Below are 18735 nucleotides of genomic sequence, written 5' to 3' on the forward strand. Positions count from 1 at the left end.
TGAATAATGTCACTGTAGTTACACAGTTCATCCTCCAGGTTGTCTTCAAAGCAGTCCCTAAACTAAATCAAAGGTTTCTGCATCTGTCGCTTTTGTGGCGCACTTTTAGGTCCGAATTGAATAAGCGTGAATTCCTGCAAGCATTTGCGTATAAGGTTTAAACAACATTCCGAACAACAATATTATTACCTTTAACTGGTGAAGCAACAGGTTTTAGCTGATCCTTAGTAACCGGAACTGACAGATCCTCCAATGAACCATTCTTATTAAATTCCTCCTAGAAAAATAAAACAAACCTTGAACAAAACGCACGAGACATGTTGACATAAAGGATGTTTCCTAGACAGAAAACAATGTGGGTAAACAATTTTATCAGACATACACACAAAATAACCAAACCTAATAATGTCATCTGTCTTTTTTTTATATGAAAAGATCTAAGTGCACTGCAAAGTTCTCTGCTTACAACATGGAAAAAATGACTCCCTCGGATTGGGATTGCTGTCTTAAGGAAAGTTAGAAACAAAAAAAAATTTATTCGGTCAAACAGCCTGGTTTCATTGAAGAAAGCATGTTATTATCTTATTTATATAAATGAGCAGTTGAGAGTTAAGGCCTTGCTCAAGGCTCCAGCTCATGATCAGAAGTCCAATGTCTTAACCTTGGGTTAAGTTATAAGTTATATGTCAGAGGTATGAACAGTAATTTTTATATTTTTTACAGAATTCATAAAGACTGCTCCACTGCATGCAATAAATCAGTGACAGAGAAAAAACATTATTGTTAGTTGCAAGGCCAGGCAGGGTTATACTTCATGCAAGTGATGCTGTCCTGCACACTTTTTTTTTTACATCTGGAGAATTTAACTCTCCCATTTTAGGGGGCAGGTCTGATGCAAACATACATCATCATAATGATCACCATCACCAAAGTACAATTTATTTTAGAGCCCTGCGCAGGACTGTTTTCTCAATCCCACCAGCTCTCGCTGAATTTCTGACCATTACCGCCTGATCCCTCAAAGGGTTGCGATTTTTGTGTCCACTCCCGCAAACTTTCTCTCCCATCTTATAAAGATTGTGTGAAAAAATTTACACAAATGTTAGGGCAACTATTAGCTTACAGAATAATAACAGACACAAACCATTAAACTGATAATAAAGCAATGATAAAGTAAAGCGAATACATAAACACATTAGGATTTTTTTTTTTTCTTATACTTGTCAACAACCTTCAAACTAAACATTACAACTCGTGGGATTTGCGTGATGGTGGGTCAAGATAATGTTCATCTTGAACAAGGAAACTTGCAATCCTAGTTTTGGCAAAGCTAATGATTACGGATCAAGCTCACCTTGCTGTCAGGTGATTCATCCAGAGAGTTTTCTTTGAAGACTTTTTGCTTCTGCTTGGCCAACGAGATCCAGCTTGGAGGCTCTGAGCTTTCAACTGACGCTTTACCAGGCAGATCTGTAAATATCACAGCACGACCCTGATAAATGCTTTGTGATTACAAAGCCAGCACAATCAATCTTAATAAAACATTTCGGATATTCATTCTTGATAGCTAGGTGGTACCTGAGGTTCTTTTGGGCTTTACAACTCCTTCAGTCACCTGATCAGGCTTCTTGGGGTAAGCAGGCTTCCTTGAAAGCTGATCCAGGAATGGTGACTTCGGTGTGTCCATTGGTTCTGTGCTAGGAGTTTGACTTTCTCCCTCGGAAGCGTAGCGGTGCAGAACTGGTGTCTTTCTCAGCCGTACTCCAAAGGGGTTCTCTGGGGTTGTGTCCTCATCAGCTGTGCATATCTCTTTCTGGAGCATGGATGATGACAGACTCTGAGTCTCCTCTTGGTTGGCAGATGGCTCAGCTCTTATGGAATCAGAAGATTGATCCCTGCTTGGCCACTTGTTAAATACAGGTTCATCAGAGTCATCTGTTACAGAGAGTGTGACCTCTTGAACAAACTCTTTGGCAGCCTCGCTTTCAGCCTCGCTTGACTGGTGACTCACAGAGAGCACCTCCTCTTGATGGACCTCCTCTGAATGTTTATCTTCAATCTGCAGACTTTCTGTGTGCTGATCTTCACATTCTTCCATAACATCATGAGGCTCCCTGGCGTCCTCCTGTAGTATTTCAGGAACATCCTGGTTTGAGGTTTTCTTGGGAACACTGAGCTCAAGACAGGTCATCACCACAAAGGAAGGTTGCTCAGTAAATTCCTGCACTAAAAGATCTTCAGGTTGATTCACAACCTCTGTTGGCACAAGCGAACTGCCTGTGACTGACTGGTCGGTCTCATGGGAACGTTCAATTTTTATGCTTGTGTCCAACTTAATCTCCGGTTCCATATCTTCTATGGGACATGTCTGATCTATGATCTGACACTCCTTTTCGTTTTCTTCTTCTTCATGCAGTTCATCACCATCTTCGAACTCTTTGTTGTCTTCAACCAGCATCTCATTCTCTTGATTAGCATCCTTTTCTGCTTCCTCCTCACTCTCTTGCATCTCTTCCTCATCCATATTTTCCTCCAGTTTCATGTTCTCATCTTCTTGTTCCATGACTACTTGCTCCCAAGCAAAGTCAATTTTCTCACTGTGTTCAGGTACTTTCTCCTTTATGACATCCTGGTTTTCATCACTCTCATACTTCTCAATACTGCCCTCATGAACTTGCAGATCTTCTTTAAATCTGACTTCCTCTGAAGTTTCTTGTCCTTTTGGCAATTTTTCTTCCTTTAAAATACTCTCTACTTCCTGTAGAAGTGTGACTGATTCAGAAAGAGTGTTTTCAACAGGTAATTGGGCGTCTAGGACTGAGGAGAGATCTGTGAAGTAAGGCTGTTCTGTTGCACTGGGTACATCCGGTTCATCCGGCTCATCTTCCCCAGCTATGTCTTCAACCTGAGATAGAACGTGACAATTTAAACATTGTTATCTTAAGAGTACACAGTCTGATATTTTGCTTAGGGATTACCAAGACCTATTTTTAAACTACACAAAGAGGTTATTGCCCTCAAATATTAAATTCCAACCTCCATCTGTTCAACGGTAGCTTCAGAATCCAGCACCAAGCCTGACACAAGGGGGCCCTTTAGAGAACTCAGCACTTCCTCCAGCAGAGAACCCTGGTTCTCAGAGACAACCTCACAGCCTTCTTCCAGCAGGAAGTCATCAGTCTGGAGCTCCAGTGTTATTGGGTTTTCCCAGGGGCATTCTAGGATCCCAGAGATGGCGACGTGATCTTTGTCAGGAACACATTCGTCATCCTCCGACGCCTCGGAAGAAACGGACATTGTTGAAGATGATCTTTGACTTTGGGAAGATGCTGGCAGCTCCTCCTCATTCTGTGGCCATCCTGATGAGCTCATTAGAGAGTCCTCCTGGTCTTCATTAAGCACCTCTTCATCTTTTAAACAATTTTTTATTAAAGATATATGGTGTATTGTTAGTTTAGTTCCTCAAGTGTGTAGTAATATTTAAAAATATATTTATTAAAATATACATTCATATCCTGTTTTCAATGTTTAAGCACAGAAATGGATGTAGAGTACCTTTATTTTCCTCCTCCACTATGCCTGTTCCTGCAGCTCTCCGGTTGTCCTCGGTATCTCTAAGTAGTACTTTTTCTCTCAGGTCCCTTCTTTTGGCTTGTAATATCTCCTTTTAAATACAATCAAAGTGGTTGCTTATTTAAAATATCCCAGTGAAGGCTGTCACATGATGTTTAAAATATCTACTTCTGTACACCTAAATCATCATCATCCAAACGACTTGGCTCAAATTTGTAAATACAAATCTCTGTGGTGGGTTTGGACACCATCCACAAATATTTTCCAGAAACTCTACAAACTGAGGTGGGTGGAAAACCATATAAACCAGCCCTCTGTGTGACTTTTAGCTCCCAGAAAAGTGAGTAAGTGTTAGGGATTTCTCACGCTGGCAGGTTTCCTTTTAGCACAGGCCCTGGATTTGACAGCAATGCGATGGTGGGCAGCAGAACTGTCCAGGCAGGAAAGGGAGCTGGCTGGCTCACTGAAGTCCACAGGAATGGATGTCTGTGGGGTACTTGGTCTCGATGAAGCTCCAGACATCTACATATAAAGACAACAAAAAGGAACAATCTGGATCCAGGTTCTTTACTTAACATTGTTGTTCATTAATTAGCTTGTTCCCAGAAACATGAAAGTTGAAGTAGTTGAAGTATTGGCCATTCACTTGCCCTGCTGTTAAGAAAACATTCATGAATTTCCTTTCTGCATAAACCACCAAAAAGGGTAGCAAAATGTTTCAAGTCCTTTATTGTTTGAATAATCTAAATGTACTAAATAGTCTGTAACCCCAGCTGTAACTTGTCTTTTTCCTTTTAGCTTAGTCAACTCTGACTGGTGTCTTAAGGTATTTCCTTTATTGAAAACAAAAGAAAAAAAAAAACAGTCTTTTCAATTGAATCAACAGTGGGGACCAGGGTGAAGGGCAGCATTTTTATCCTCTGACATCACCAATGACTAGAAACCTGATAAGGTGTTGGTTTTTTTACCCCATTAAAAACTTTTTAATACATTACTAGTGCGGTGGTGGTATGAGACCACATCCAGCAAGCATTTTTACACAACTAAACACATAGATAGTGTTTTACTAGAGGCATGCGACTGTTCTCATATTTTTGCAGGTAAAATATCCTAAAAATGGGTAATGTATTCCATACAGGTCACAATAACATTTATTTAAAAAATGTTTTAAACATGATTGGCACTCAATGGTCAGTTTACCAGAAACACAAGACAAATAGCTACACACTCATAGTCTCTGTGGTTTCATCTCTGCCATCTCCAGTCTACAGTACTCGAGTAATAAGGTGGGCTATAAAAAACTTTTATAAGAAGGACAAGAGAAACATGAAGTGGGTGGTACTCTATCTCTGTGAGGATGGTGAGTATAGTATGACACCAAACCTGTACGATACAATGACCATAGTCTCAAAGTCTTCATCTCTGAATGACTAAATTAACTCACTTGGACATTCCTCCTTTACAAAGATGCAATTGCAGTTAAAAAACTTAAAGCCACAGACATGACAATGCTTCTGGTAGTCCTACACGGGTCTCTTTCCACTGAAGGACAGGGCAGGACTGCGCATAGCAATTGTGCAATATAAAGTATGCACACAAATGACAGGCATGCATGATAAAATGTGACTGAGGATCCGTTAATGCATTAATAAAAGCCAAGATCACTGTGAAGTTCATGGCTTAGTAGTTAGAGCTCTGGATTACTCTTTTGGAAGTTTGTGAGTACAGCTAAACTTCCACTGTTGGGTCACCGAGCAAGGACCTGAACCCTAATCTAAACAGCTAGATAAAGGAATCTAGTAAACAGATGTGTTAAACATTGTGCCCCTTCTATATCATGAATTATATTCAAATTTACAACAAAACTGAAAAATAAATAACCATAAAACATTAAACCATCCCATCCTTCTTTTCATTTCCAAACAAACCCTTACTATAAAAATCGACCGTAAAAAATTCCACAAAGTGGTTCAACAAAGGTCAAAAGACTGTGCAGACCTTAAAAGGTGTTAACATTCATTGTTAGAAGCAAGGAAATCCTACGGGAAAGCAAAAATAAAAGAAATCAGCATTATTCCTTGTGTGTACAGAGATCACGAGTGCCATGCGGCTGCAGGCTAGAAGAGAAATGTATGTTTGTGCTGTGCCTGGGTTCTGCCTGGCAGCCTTGGGATACTATAATAACCCATTTCTATCAGACAGAAAGACTGCAAGCCGAGCCACCGGAATGCGAGTTCAGACCGCACTGCAACTTTGATGAGAACCTCTGGAGTGAAGCAACAGATGATGAATACTACAGAATGACCCGAGGCACAGAATGGCCCATCATTACAGTCAGATCAAAAATTACAGTTAGATCATAGCCTGGTTAACGGTGGCAGTGGACACTGAAGACACACCAGGTCACTAAAATAGATGAAATGAATGAAAGTATGAGGCAATTTTCTTACAGAGTCAGATATAGCTGTGGTTTGGCTTTATGCCTTTATACAATAAGCTGAAAGTGTGTTTTAACACAGAAAATGATTATTTCATTACAACAGTAAGTCAGTAAGTAAGTTTTTATTGCTTTTATGCCACAGCAATTTTACCAACAATTAAAGTTTCTAATTATAATCCATGACGTCATGCTTTTTAAACCTTTAATGTGGTGTTATCAATTTTCTTTTCAAATGTTGTAGCTATCTTTCTCTCACCATCTTCTCCATTTTTCTCTCTTAAAGTTTGCAGCCTGTCAATATTGACAGACCTCTCAACCGAAGATCACACATCTAATAAAACAACGACCTTGACTGGTACCACAAATATAAAATAACATTTAAAGTGATTCCAATATCAATGGAAGCTAAGCCAAACACAGAACCCATATACATAAACCATCTGCAGCTGCTTTAAACCGCTCCTCTTTATCTGATCCATTTATAATGCTTGACTTTCCCCTCCTGTACATCACCACATTTTACTGCCTTGTGATTTCCTACATTGAGCTACAGCCATTAACCACAAAACAACAAGCTTTAGACTGTTGGATTCTACTTCGCAGTCAGTTACTGTGTCTCTGAGCATGCTTTGTGTACACAAGGCAGCCACACTGACTAAATAGAGTGTAGCTGGCTGATTGACAGTACGAGGACGTTCCTGTACTCTGTCGCAGCAGGGTTTTCACAGGTTTCACGAAATCCAATTTAAGTCTTTCTAAGATCTTTTAAAGACTATTAATCATGACATCAAAAACACACACACAAATACATTGTTAGCAACTGGCCTTAGCCAAGCCCTACATTCATTTTTTAAGTCAAGTTTTGCTAAATGTGCACTTTCCCATAGCTGAAAAATAAAATCTGTTTCATGTTGTGGTACAATCCAAAAGCAATTTGCTCCAATAACAGAAAGCTGATTGGCTCCTTCATTTTGGTCTCCTTTGTAGTCGTAGTAATACAGCGAATTATATTTGGACTAGCAAAGGAAAGAACTAGAACACCACGGAAACTAACAAACAAAAACATTCTAAAGTGCTGCAATTCAATGAGCATTAGAGGTAGCATTACATGGACATTAGACTGTTAAGACCATTCAACAGTGAATTTAACACTTTGTTTTTTTCTTTTACTTTTTTTAGACCCCACAGAAACCCTGTAGAATGTGTTTATGTTTTAGTGCATTACTTTCCCCATCTGGCTTTATATAAATGCCCTGAAAATGTAATAATAATAAAAAACACTAGTGTTGGACCAAAATAAAAAATTCCTAACCTCCCCTCAAATTCACACTATACACAAGCATAGTGTACAGTATACATGAAAAGTGGCATTGTTAGTAGACATGGTGCAGTGGAATGAGGCTTAATATCTATTAATATGTGAAATCCATGAATCTTATTTCTCCAAATGATACTTCACCCTATGATACCATCATTTGTGAATATGTTTTTGGCTTCCACACAGCTGCCTGTTGTATATCCACTTTGGGAGTGGTAGCTCAGTGGTTGAGGTGCTGGGTTACTGATCGGAAGGTTGGGGGTTTAAGCCCCGGTACCGCCAAATCTGCCACTCTTAGGCCCTTGAGCTAGGCCCTTAACACTCTGTGCTCCAGGGGCACCATATCAAGGCCAGCCCTGCGCTCTGACCCCAGCTTCCGGGCAAACTGGGATATGCGAAGAACAATTTCACTGTGCTGTAATGTATATGTGACAAATAAAGGCTATTCTATTCTATTCACTCAAGATGTTATAGCACACAGAATGAATCATCTTTTACATCTTCAATAACAAACCAGGTTTTCATAGTCATAATACATTTATTTTGTCATTACAGTGAACATGTGGAGATAGTTACCTCCTCATCATCGCTGTCTGATCCCTCCAGGCTAAGGGAGCCACTCATCTGGACCACACCTGATGACTGAAAATATGATAACTATTAATATAGCCAGTATTAATTCCGTTTAGTAGTTTTTAGACTAAATACAGACTGATCAAATGTTTCTTTTTGGAAGATATTTTTTTTAATCCTTCAGCCAGATAATTTTTTTCAGAGCTGGCTGGTTTTCAGTTGTCCTGAATATGATTTTCTCAGCAGTATTTGTGTCATTGTTAAGAACTGCCGTACATTTTCTAGTGAAAAAATTGGATATTTGGATTAGATTGTGGCTTGTGGCTACACTGCAAATGCCAAACATAACGATCAGAAAACGACAATGATTTATACCAGTGTGCTGATAAATTTTTCAGTTTGATCGGTCAGACGGTGTTGGTTTATTTTCTATTGCAGCGCATTCACATAAATCATATAAAGAAAAGTAATGTTGTCTGTAAGATGTTTATTAGCAGGGATAAAGAAATCTGCAGCATCGGCGTTAAAGCTGTTAATTCCAACACAGGAAAGATTTCAGGAGGGAAGGTTTTACGATTTCTCTGTACTGTAAACTGGGTTTTTGTCTTATCAATTGAAGGAACAGAAAGAGAGAATCTGTTCAGTGTTTATAGCTACTATTGGGCAAATAAAATTACATAGGTTTTAATGAATTTAATTAAATCTTAATCGTATAGAAAATGTCATATTGACATATGAGTGGATTATAACACTTAAGAATTTGCTGTGGTAGAAATATAACCAAATATGGCCTGTAACGGTTCACTTCGTTTCAAGTTGGGCCACATTACGCCACCCAGTTGCTGATTATTTTTCTATAACAGCACGCCCACAAGCAAAGTATGCAAAAATACAGACAAATTTTTAAATAATTTTATCAGTGTTTACCTGCACTGTATAACAGCGTCTCAACAAATACTCATGGTAGTAGTTCTCACATGATTAACTCACATTGTTCTGAGTGGCTTTAAAAAATACCACACATTTCTCTCTTTTTCTTTTTTTCTATTTTCAAATTATATATTTAGTTAATCGTTTTCTATATTTCTCGATTCGAAATTAAAGAAAAGTTACTGGTCCTAACGAGTCTATTCTCAGAGTAAAAATTATCTATTTTGGAGTTTTTATGCACACTATGCTGTTCATCTTGCCATCAAGCTGTTTCTCTGTGGAAGATGCACAGGAGAAAAAGCAGAAATTCTCTGCAGTGGGAGGAGGAAGTAACCTTGACTCTAAAAGGAAGCTTGTTCGCATATAGGTGACTCGAAAAAAAAAAGAAAAAAGAAAAAGTACAATAGCACTGATTGTGTTAAAAATAGACAGGTTTAAGCCTAATATACATGCAGCAGTAGTGCTGTGCCACTCTAGACTAATACAGAGTTCTCTCCCGTTTTGTGTTTTTGTAAAGGATGAAGACAAAGCGTCCTGTGCAGAGAGGCAAAAAATGGAGAGACAAGACAAGTACAGAACGCATTAATTAAATCTGACTGAGGAAAAACAGCAGGATTAATCCATTTAGACAACTCAGCAGGAAGCGTCGAGTCTCCACAGTCGTGCCCTGTAATGTCTGATCCTATCGTGCTAACTGGCTAACTGACTCAGGGTTGCTCACTGATGTCTGATTAAGAGGGCTGCTTAGTAGTACAAATCCTACTAATAGCATCAAATTAATCTTGCACATCACATAATGTTGTAAAATATTGCAAAAAAACACTCCAAATAATTATATTTATTATCATGATATCTTCTATTGATGATTAAGCCTCTGTATCCAATTTTTGTAGATTTTGCTCAACACATTCCCAATATTTACAGTTTTTTCGGACCCCCCTGTATATATCTTTTTTTTAAATCCCATGTCTACTAAATTGTTTCCAGCACTTGCTGAAAATTCCAGAATTTCAGAGGTCAAACAAGAAACAGGAAGCAGGAAGAAGTGAGTCATACCCTCTGAGAGGAAGTGAGCACGGTGTGGATTATGGAGTTCTCGGGTGGACTGCATGGCAACCCGTCGTCCTCTGAAACGGTCCCTCCGTCTTCAGGTTTCTTCATAGAGATCACAGCTGGAGGAGAGCCAAGTCGGATTGCCTGCTTTAGCTGCATCTGCACGGCAAACGTTAGCATAAAAACGTGGAAAATGTTATGAGAATTGTGTGTAGCATATCTAATAACATACAGTATTCTGAAATATTTGACCTGATCATTGATCATTTTATCTTTCCTCATATTAAACCTATTTATAATAAAGATATCATATTCTTAGATGTGAGGTTTATTTGGCATTTCCAGCCTCAAGACAATGTCACCCATAAGCTTTTGCATCTCATGACTTTATGTGCAACTAAATCATGTTTACATATAATGAGCATAGTTTGTCATGTTCTTGTATTCCTGCATTTACCTGCTAGCCATAGTACATAGGCTTTATAGATAATAAACTCAAGCAGGCTGCACATGTAATGAATAAATATTTTTAGCTGAACATCATAACCACTCTTAACATTTATATTTATTATGGCTCAATGATAATAGTGTGTCACTATGGCATAAATTTCAAATCGAACCCAACCACAGTAAGAATAGTACAGTTTATTACAGTGTCAGCAGACATTGTGGAGACTGAACCATTAGTTTACACATGAAGGAAATGATTGGTTCAAAATAACAAAACACTACTGATACAAGTAAAGTGTGCATGTGGTGCATGTGGCGAATGCAATTTTCTACTGTTTGGAAAAACAATGACAAAACTGAAACCGGTACAATTAGAGGTAATAAAAAATAAAGTTTAAGGGCATTTTGGCAACTTGGAATTTGTACAAAATGTAATGATTAGAATTCTGTTCATAGCTTTCTAACTGCACCAAATGTCACATTTACATTTACAGTGCCTTTAAAAAGCACTTTGAAGGAAAGAAAGATGTCAAAACTGAACACCTCCTGTGGCTAGGGGTTTAGGTTCAGTTGTGCTAAATTTATACCAAAACCCTGTGAGGTGTCATCTTAATTAAAATGAACAAGACGACAAAAGACATACACAGCTGAGCCCTCTTTTTCTTCTATACTCTATACATTTTCAAATAGAATTATCGAATGACTCTAATAAACACCAACATAAAATACAAATTGCCTAAAACATTACATATACGGTTCCTATAATACCTGTAGGGATTTCACTTTGCCATGAAGGCTGTCGTTTGAGGATTGAAGAGCTTCTGTTGTCTCCGGAGAGGGTGGATCAGATGTGAAGACACTGTCCTGGGACAAAGCCTTGCTTTCCACGTTGATATTATAACTAGGGGTGGAAGACATACGGAGGTTATGCTGAGAAAAATGTGGCTGCTTTATTATAATCTCTTTTTCAACACCTACCTTTTAAATAAGTTTAATGCAGTACATTGCAGGTTATTTTCCACCTACATAAATTATATCCATGTCTCCTGTCACACAGAATTTATTATGCTGCTATTCGATGTAATTGAAGTTCATCCTTCTTCCCAACACAAAAAACTAAACCAACATATTATTCCCCAAAGCCTAATTTATATAGTTTGTAAGCCTAACCTACAAATACCGTTTAAATGAAGGATTCACAGAAGTGCTCTGCGAAACAAAATGTAGTTAAAGCCTTTATTGCAAAATATTTAAAACACATTGGACGTGCTGTTTAAGGCAAGGTGCCAACTGGCATTACTGTTATCACCCAGAAGGTGATTATTTCACAATAACAACATATCCTAAATACTTTTTTTCATTGTATACCACAATAACTTGGCAATGAAAAATTGTTTATGCATTATTGATTGGCATTCTGCTTAACACTGAGGAGTCCTATTTAAAGACTACTTACAAAAAATGTTACATAAATAAACCTCCTTTTCACCTATGCCCAATTATATTTTTCATATTAACTGTAGGGTTTTATATAGATTTCTAGGCTTTAGATATTATTAGATCTTTTTTATACTTTATTATTAGCTTCAGCCATTCAAATTCCTGTGAAAGAATGTAATAATATATTAACATTAATAAATCCTTCAAATGATCATTTCTACACAATCACAACTGGATAGAAAATTGAGAAACAGCTCAACAACTGCTTATAGTCTTTAGTAATGGAATTTCCAGCAAACTGGTTTATGTTCATTTGTTACTGCATAGAAGTGTTGAATTTTTTTGTCCTGTAGTAATCACAAATGCTACATTCGACATTGTGTATAAAAAATAACCTTGGTTGCAGTATGCATAAGTTAGCAGTTGCTGTACTATACATATCTGAGATGATTATAGGTTTATGTACTTTAGTAAGCATGGTTTATTTTGTGTTTATAATGTGTCTGATGTGTTTCTCCACAGTGCCTCTGTTGGATTCTTCCTATTTCAAAATCGTCTACTTTGCCTCTCACAAGCAGAAAAACAGTGTGTTTATTATAGAGCTGATCATGCCAGGGGACATCTTGGTGAATTTCCTGCAACAAGTTTGAACTTGGTACAGAAATGAAACTGGGGCGTCTTGACAAAAGCAGCTCAGCTGATTACAATTCCAGTGAGGAGTGAAAATATGAAGCTCTGAGCCAATCTCTGCTCTGATATCTAATCAATATGTAATTGCTGTTTTGGTATGTGCAGCCGATTAATTGGTTTTAAAGAATTTTCTGGTGTTGCTGAAAGAGGCAATATCTTCGGAGAGCGAGAGCAAAGTCAACACCACATTACTTATGCAAGATATGAAGATAACACAATACAGGAGGTTTTAGCTTCAGCTGTGATAATCCAAATGTGAAAACTGAATCACCACATGCTACATTGTGTGCTAAAGCTCTGCTAAATATAGCAATTTTTATTTTGTGGTTTTAATAATGCTAATCAGTTTATAACCGGACGAAAATGAATTGCCACCTTCTTATTTTTTAAAGATTCAACTAAGCTACAATGCTAAATAATCAAAGAATGCTGTCAGTTAGGTCATTCGCTACATAGCTAATAGTACCTCACCACCTGTAGCTATTTTACTGAATAATATACAGCAGTTTGCTAACAAACTAGTTAATGTAGTGCATGTATAAGATAAAGAAATTTAAACCAATTTATAAGATGTGAGCTAAACCACAGAGTGTATAATGCAGCCCAGGCCACATTCAAGCTAGCTCACATTAGGCTAGCTTTTAAGAGATAAAATAATAGCAAAAAAGCCATTGACAAGCAAACATTAAAACTATTTTATGATTACTGTGAAAATAAGCTCATATTAGTGGATATCAATTATTAATAAATTTCGTTGGGTTTGCTAGAGCATATTGGAAAACATTAAATATTTAAACCAGTTGCCTTCGTTATAAACAAGGTTAGGTTAGGCTAGTATATTGTGTGAGTCATTAGTAGAAATTCTAACAGCTACAATTTATGTCAGTAGCATATTGCTACAAGGTGGGAATAGACTCTGTGCACAAATACAGCTTATGCATTTCTGGTAGAATCTCAGACAGCGACTTTATTTTCCGGAGAGCATCTTCTTATAGCAGTGTGTACTAGCGACAAAACACTTTCAAACCATCTATTTACAGCGATTCAGTATTTAAGTATTATATAGTACTTATTTAAACAGTATATAGTTTGTAATATGTATATGTATATACACACATACATACATACAGTTAAACTTTTTGATCTTCCGATGATGATAGCGATATTTTACATTACACGCGGGAGACAAATGTAGCAGCGTATGCTCCGCCTCCATGCACGTACCATCGCTTGTCCATGGGCCTGCACAGACATTCGACAACGTGCCCGCTGCCACATACCTATATACTGTATAGATTAAACAGTACAATACTGTAAATTGCTGTTTTAATAAATTATGCACTGTAACTTTTTAAATTATTAACAAATTACAGTATGCCATGCCATACTGATCACCATTCTGACTACCAGTATTTATACTCTCAAAGATATAAATGTAACTTTAAATCTATGGATTTCTTTGGATTTCTATGAAATCTATGGACTTTTGGATTTGACACCAGACTGCCTCATGATACAATGTAATTTACTGTAAAAGGAAAATAGCTTCCGCCACTGCACCGGATGTAACTAAAGCTGGCTGAAATAAAACGTAATAACGATTGCGCATAGTTTATTAGGAATAATTATATTTGGGGCAGACTATATTCCTTTCTATTGTCACCAACATACAGAAAATTACAGTTTTTATTAACTCATTTATATGAAATACTTTTTCCTTTCTTTAATCCTGCTCCTACCTGGAGTTGCTTTCTTTGTCCGTGTGGATGGAACCCAGCTCAGGAGTGTTGACATCTTCAACAGACTGACCGGACTTTAAATGGACTTCGCACTCTGCCACAGGTCCAGCAGCCTCCTTCCTCTTCTTCTTTGCGAAAAGGTTTTTGAATGTCTGGAACCTGGATTTCTTTTTTCCTGCTGTGATAAATTGTATTTTATTAAAAAAAATTATTTAGACAATACCCTTGTAGGAATGCACATTCCACTTGAGTTGGCATGTTTTAGAAATGCTGAAATGTGCACATTCTTGATTGAGAAAGCAAAAGTTTTTCAAACATTTAATGTCAATAATGTAAAATTCTATTGGAATCCATTTGTAGTCTGAGAGCACATAGAGAAAGTCAAATCAAGGCTGTTTTTGCACACATGCTACTTTAAAAAAATTGGTTCTGCATAGCTATAAAACAAAAGTATATGCTTTTTGTAAATACTGCATACAATATTGTGCACTGTATTTGGATTTTAGCGCTAATTATATTATTATTAATAAACTTATTTATTATTATTTATTAACTTTGGGATCCCTGGTGGTCTAGTGGTTAGGATGCGGCGCTCTCACCGCTGCGGCCCCGTGTTCGATCCCCGGTCAGGAAACCAACCCCAGCTACTCTTAGTGCCGGTCCCAAGCCCGGATAATTGGGGAAGGTTGTGTTAGGAAGGGCATCCAGCGTAAAAACATGTGCCAAATCAAACATGCGGATGATCTGCTGTGGCGACCCCTAATTGGAGAAGCCGAAAGAAAGTTTAGTTTTATTATTATTTATTACATTAGATTTATTCTCTCTAGGCTGCCTACAAAGCTAATCTACTTTTTTTTGCCAGTAATGTAGAGGTTAAAGTATTTGTCTAAGCATTTGTCAAAAATTATTTGGCTAATATTTGCACAAAGAGTGCTCATGTTAGTGCTAATATTAGTGGATTGGCTGACCTCAGATAAAAATCTCATGGTTGTACAACCTTGTTTTTTCTTTTTACCTGGTAATAAAATCCCAGGGGATGTTTTCATAACTGATGGTGCATTTCTCATGATAAAAATGGACTGCTTTGCCCACTGTAGTTAGATAATTCTTTTAAACAATCATGATGTAACTGGTGGTAATTCCTTTGTATCTGTAATACACATATCATGGCACTGGAGTTTAATGCTGAAAAACTCTTAAATGCTGAAGGATCTACAATGTATTACTTAATCTGAATAAATGTGAACTAATGGCTTGTCTTAAGCATTGTTTCTTATACCATCTCAGGTCTGACGTAATCGAGTGATGTTATTTTTACCCTTAAACTAAAACAATGTGTTATTCATAACAGGTTGTGGTTCGGAAGCCCTTGAATGTCAAAAGCTTCTTAAATCTTTGGTCTCCTTCATAGAAAACAGTCGTTAAGTACAATGTAAACAATCATAGAACACATTGGGGACCTTTACTAGTGGGCAGGTCTGTCCTGTACCTGATACATACTGTATATACATTGTGGGGAAACACCCAGATCTTGGTGTCAGAAACCATAATTAAATTCTAGATATTGAAAGACTCTAATCATCAACTAACATTTAATTATACACTCAGCCCTGGTTTCTAAACCACAACTAAACCTTTGTCTGTCACCTGAGCAAACCTTGCAAACCAGTTGGCATAACTCATCTACAAATCTAAGGATTTTAAGCTACTTAATCTTACAAGAATTTTATTAGTATTCCTCTGCCACCTATGCACATGATTTTCACCTAATAACATGAAACAGCAGCAAGTGATCATGATTCTATTATAAAGCATTAGGTTGAGATTTAATAATGAAACAATTGTCAGACTTGATTTCTGCATATATGACTGTATTAATATGTATGCTGGCATGGTGGTTGTTATTATTTGGTTTTGCAACAGCTCCACACTTCTCACTGATGTGGATTTCCTCCAAGTTATTCGGTTTCTGCCCAACTCTTGAGAACATGCTGGTAGTTCAACTGGTTATGTTAAATTGCCCCTAGGTGTGAATGAGTGTGACTCTGTGTGCGAATATTTTTGCGGAGCCATTTAATAGACTGACTTCCCACTCAAGGTGTATTCTCTCCCTACACCCAATGTTCCCTGGATAGATGTTTCTCCGGATCCACAGCAGCCTCAACTAGTATAAACTGTTTACTAAGGATGAATGAAATGTCAAGACTTTCCCATATTCCCATTTCTGTGAGATAAACTGACTTCACTAATCTCATAGGAATGCTTCAGTGGTTACACAATAACTTTGGCAAATGTGCAAATAATACAAACAATCAGTCTGATACATTTCCCTTGTATAAAAGATCATCAGACAACCTCTTCGCCACTACCAGTGAAGTCTTTAGTTTCTTAGAGTAACAGTAACTAGATTAAAAACACAAAATTATACATAATTTTCTTGCTTCAAAAACAAGACTTGTTTCATTAAACGACAAAGCATGCAAATTTTGAAAGGTAATTTACAAACATATTTAACTGAAAAATTAGAATAGAATTGTGTGTTTTGCATAAACTGTAAAACTCCCCTCAGGTGTCCATTACAACAACAAAAAACATGTTTTTCTGATCTTTTTTTTAAATCCTAAGAAAAGTTTTAAAATTAATGTCTGTGATAATTACACATACCAAATAGTTACTCAAGGAATATGGAGTAAATAAGAGTTAAAAGGCTAAAAACACTGGAGTGTTCCATTGACTGTATTTCAGAATATTTGACTGTTAAATCTGCATTTTCACAATAAAGTTCTCAGTAGAATCAATAGAGTTAATTATGACTCTGTCTTTCTCAGTCTCCCTCTCTCTCAGACACAAGCGTGCACACACACACACACACACACACACACACACACACACACACACACACACACACACACACACACACACATCACATGCTGCAGTCATGTTGGCAGACTCTGCAGCATCCAGCTGTGGCCTGTCTAACAGCAGTAAACAACAGAGAAAGAATGAGCGCTCTATCTATCCTTCTCCCTCCCTCAATGATCAATCATTTACTTTTTCTACAATAAACACTATATATTGCCTTATAAGGACAGAATTTGTGAAGATAGACTCCTAGTCTAAGTTGGATGATGAGTTGTAAATGTGTGCATGCACCAACAATAACATTATTATTATTATTGTTATTATTAACATTAATATTCTTTATTTTACAGAAGGCCTGTTAGACATTAATACATTATATTATGTTTAACTGTTATGAGTATGCTTTTGAATTTAATAAAGTTCTTAATTAAAATTTTTGCAGACAATTTTTCCAATTTGGTCACCTGCCAAATCCCACTCATAGGCCAAGTTCCCTTAATGATGATACACCCTGGGGAAGGTGAAGCCATTGTTTCACTTTGCCATTCATGCTGTATCACACTTGAATTAACATTCTTTTTGCCTTTTTCTGTATCCATGATCTTCCAGACACTGGTGATTAACTAATGTCATTATGACTTACACTGGAGAGGCCCTTTCTCTCTAATTGTACTCACTTGGCTTTCTGGGGGTTTTAACTTTATCTCCAGACAATATGCTAAACACTTTTCATTACTGGTAGGAAAATAAGAAGTAGGAGTAAGAAAGTCTTTTAGGTCGCTTATACCAAACTAGAGCTTCACAGTAAGTGAAGTGATCTGTTTCATATTAAGGTTCCATATGAACCACTCCTTTAAGGCTTCTGGGGGGCCCTGATAAATGATTTGTCAACTTGAAACTATTCTGCAACATGCACAGTCAATTACTTGCCTGGCCTGCCATCAAACGACCCAGACACTGACTCTTAATCTGGACGTCACTTTTATTCCACTGCTTTAGACTTGTGATTATTTGCCTCTTCACAGTTGCCCAGTCTATTAGAAAATGCCTAACCCATGCTTGCACACACAATCCCTTGGATCTGACGCTAGTAGCGTGCGACTTCCGTCTTCCCACACTACCCTAGAGGGAAGGGTCAAGTGTGGAGCAGCAGAAAGCTTATTCTTGTGGGAGAGGAAAAAAAAACAAAAAACTCTGCCTTTGTCTCTGAACAACTTGACTTCCTGTCTGTGAGAGCAAGTAACTTGTATGTATTCTTAAATGGCAACTTAAGGTAATCCTCCATTTATCAATCTTAAAATTTTTTGATCAAGGTATGATTTAAAACACATCGAAGGAAATTACCTGTGCACTCCTCTGTTGCATCTGATGACTCGGGGACTGCGGCGGCATCTGCAGATCCTGAAGCCATAATGTCGCAATCATTGCTGAAAATCAAAGAAAAATAAGCCATTATTTTTTGGGACTTTCTGTTTACTTGCTGATGATAAAACATGTGGGTTGAGATCAAACAGGAAAAAAGAAAGTGCTTTGTATCTGTTTTCTTTATTACCTCAGTGGAATTACATAGATACTTTAATGGCAAATGCAATACTGACAATCTTTCCAGTTAAATAGCACAACAAAAGAAAATAGTCCTTTTCAAAAACACAGACACTTTAGGCCTG

The 18735-nt window shown here is 37.3% G+C and overlaps 1 protein-coding gene across 4 annotated transcripts in view; it reads right to left on the reverse strand.

Moving 5' to 3' along the window:
- Positions 1–18735, reverse strand: part of LOC310737202 (uncharacterized protein) — a 28524-nt gene that overhangs the window by 831 nt on the left and 8958 nt on the right. For all 4 annotated transcript variants that reach the window (XM_083561407.1, XM_083561408.1, XM_083561406.1 and 1 more), the window contains 11 exons: positions 18413–18495; positions 14207–14384; positions 11106–11238; positions 9891–10046; positions 7908–7973; positions 3940–4095; positions 3556–3664; positions 3037–3410; positions 1579–2905; positions 1355–1470; positions 190–277 (listed from right to left, as the gene is read on the reverse strand). In XM_083561407.1, the coding sequence (XP_083417533.1) occupies positions 190–277; positions 1355–1470; positions 1579–2905; positions 3037–3410; positions 3556–3664; positions 3940–4095; positions 7908–7973; positions 9891–10046; positions 11106–11238; positions 14207–14384; positions 18413–18479 (2770 nt within the window). In that variant the 5' untranslated portion in view covers positions 18480–18495. The remainder of the gene's footprint in view (positions 1–189; positions 278–1354; positions 1471–1578; positions 2906–3036; positions 3411–3555; positions 3665–3939; positions 4096–7907; positions 7974–9890; positions 10047–11105; positions 11239–14206; positions 14385–18412; positions 18496–18735) is intronic.

This window comes from Silurus aristotelis (genome assembly GCF_946808225.1).
Source record: "Silurus aristotelis genome assembly, chromosome: 14".
Taxonomy (NCBI): domain Eukaryota; kingdom Metazoa; phylum Chordata; class Actinopteri; order Siluriformes; family Siluridae; genus Silurus; species Silurus aristotelis.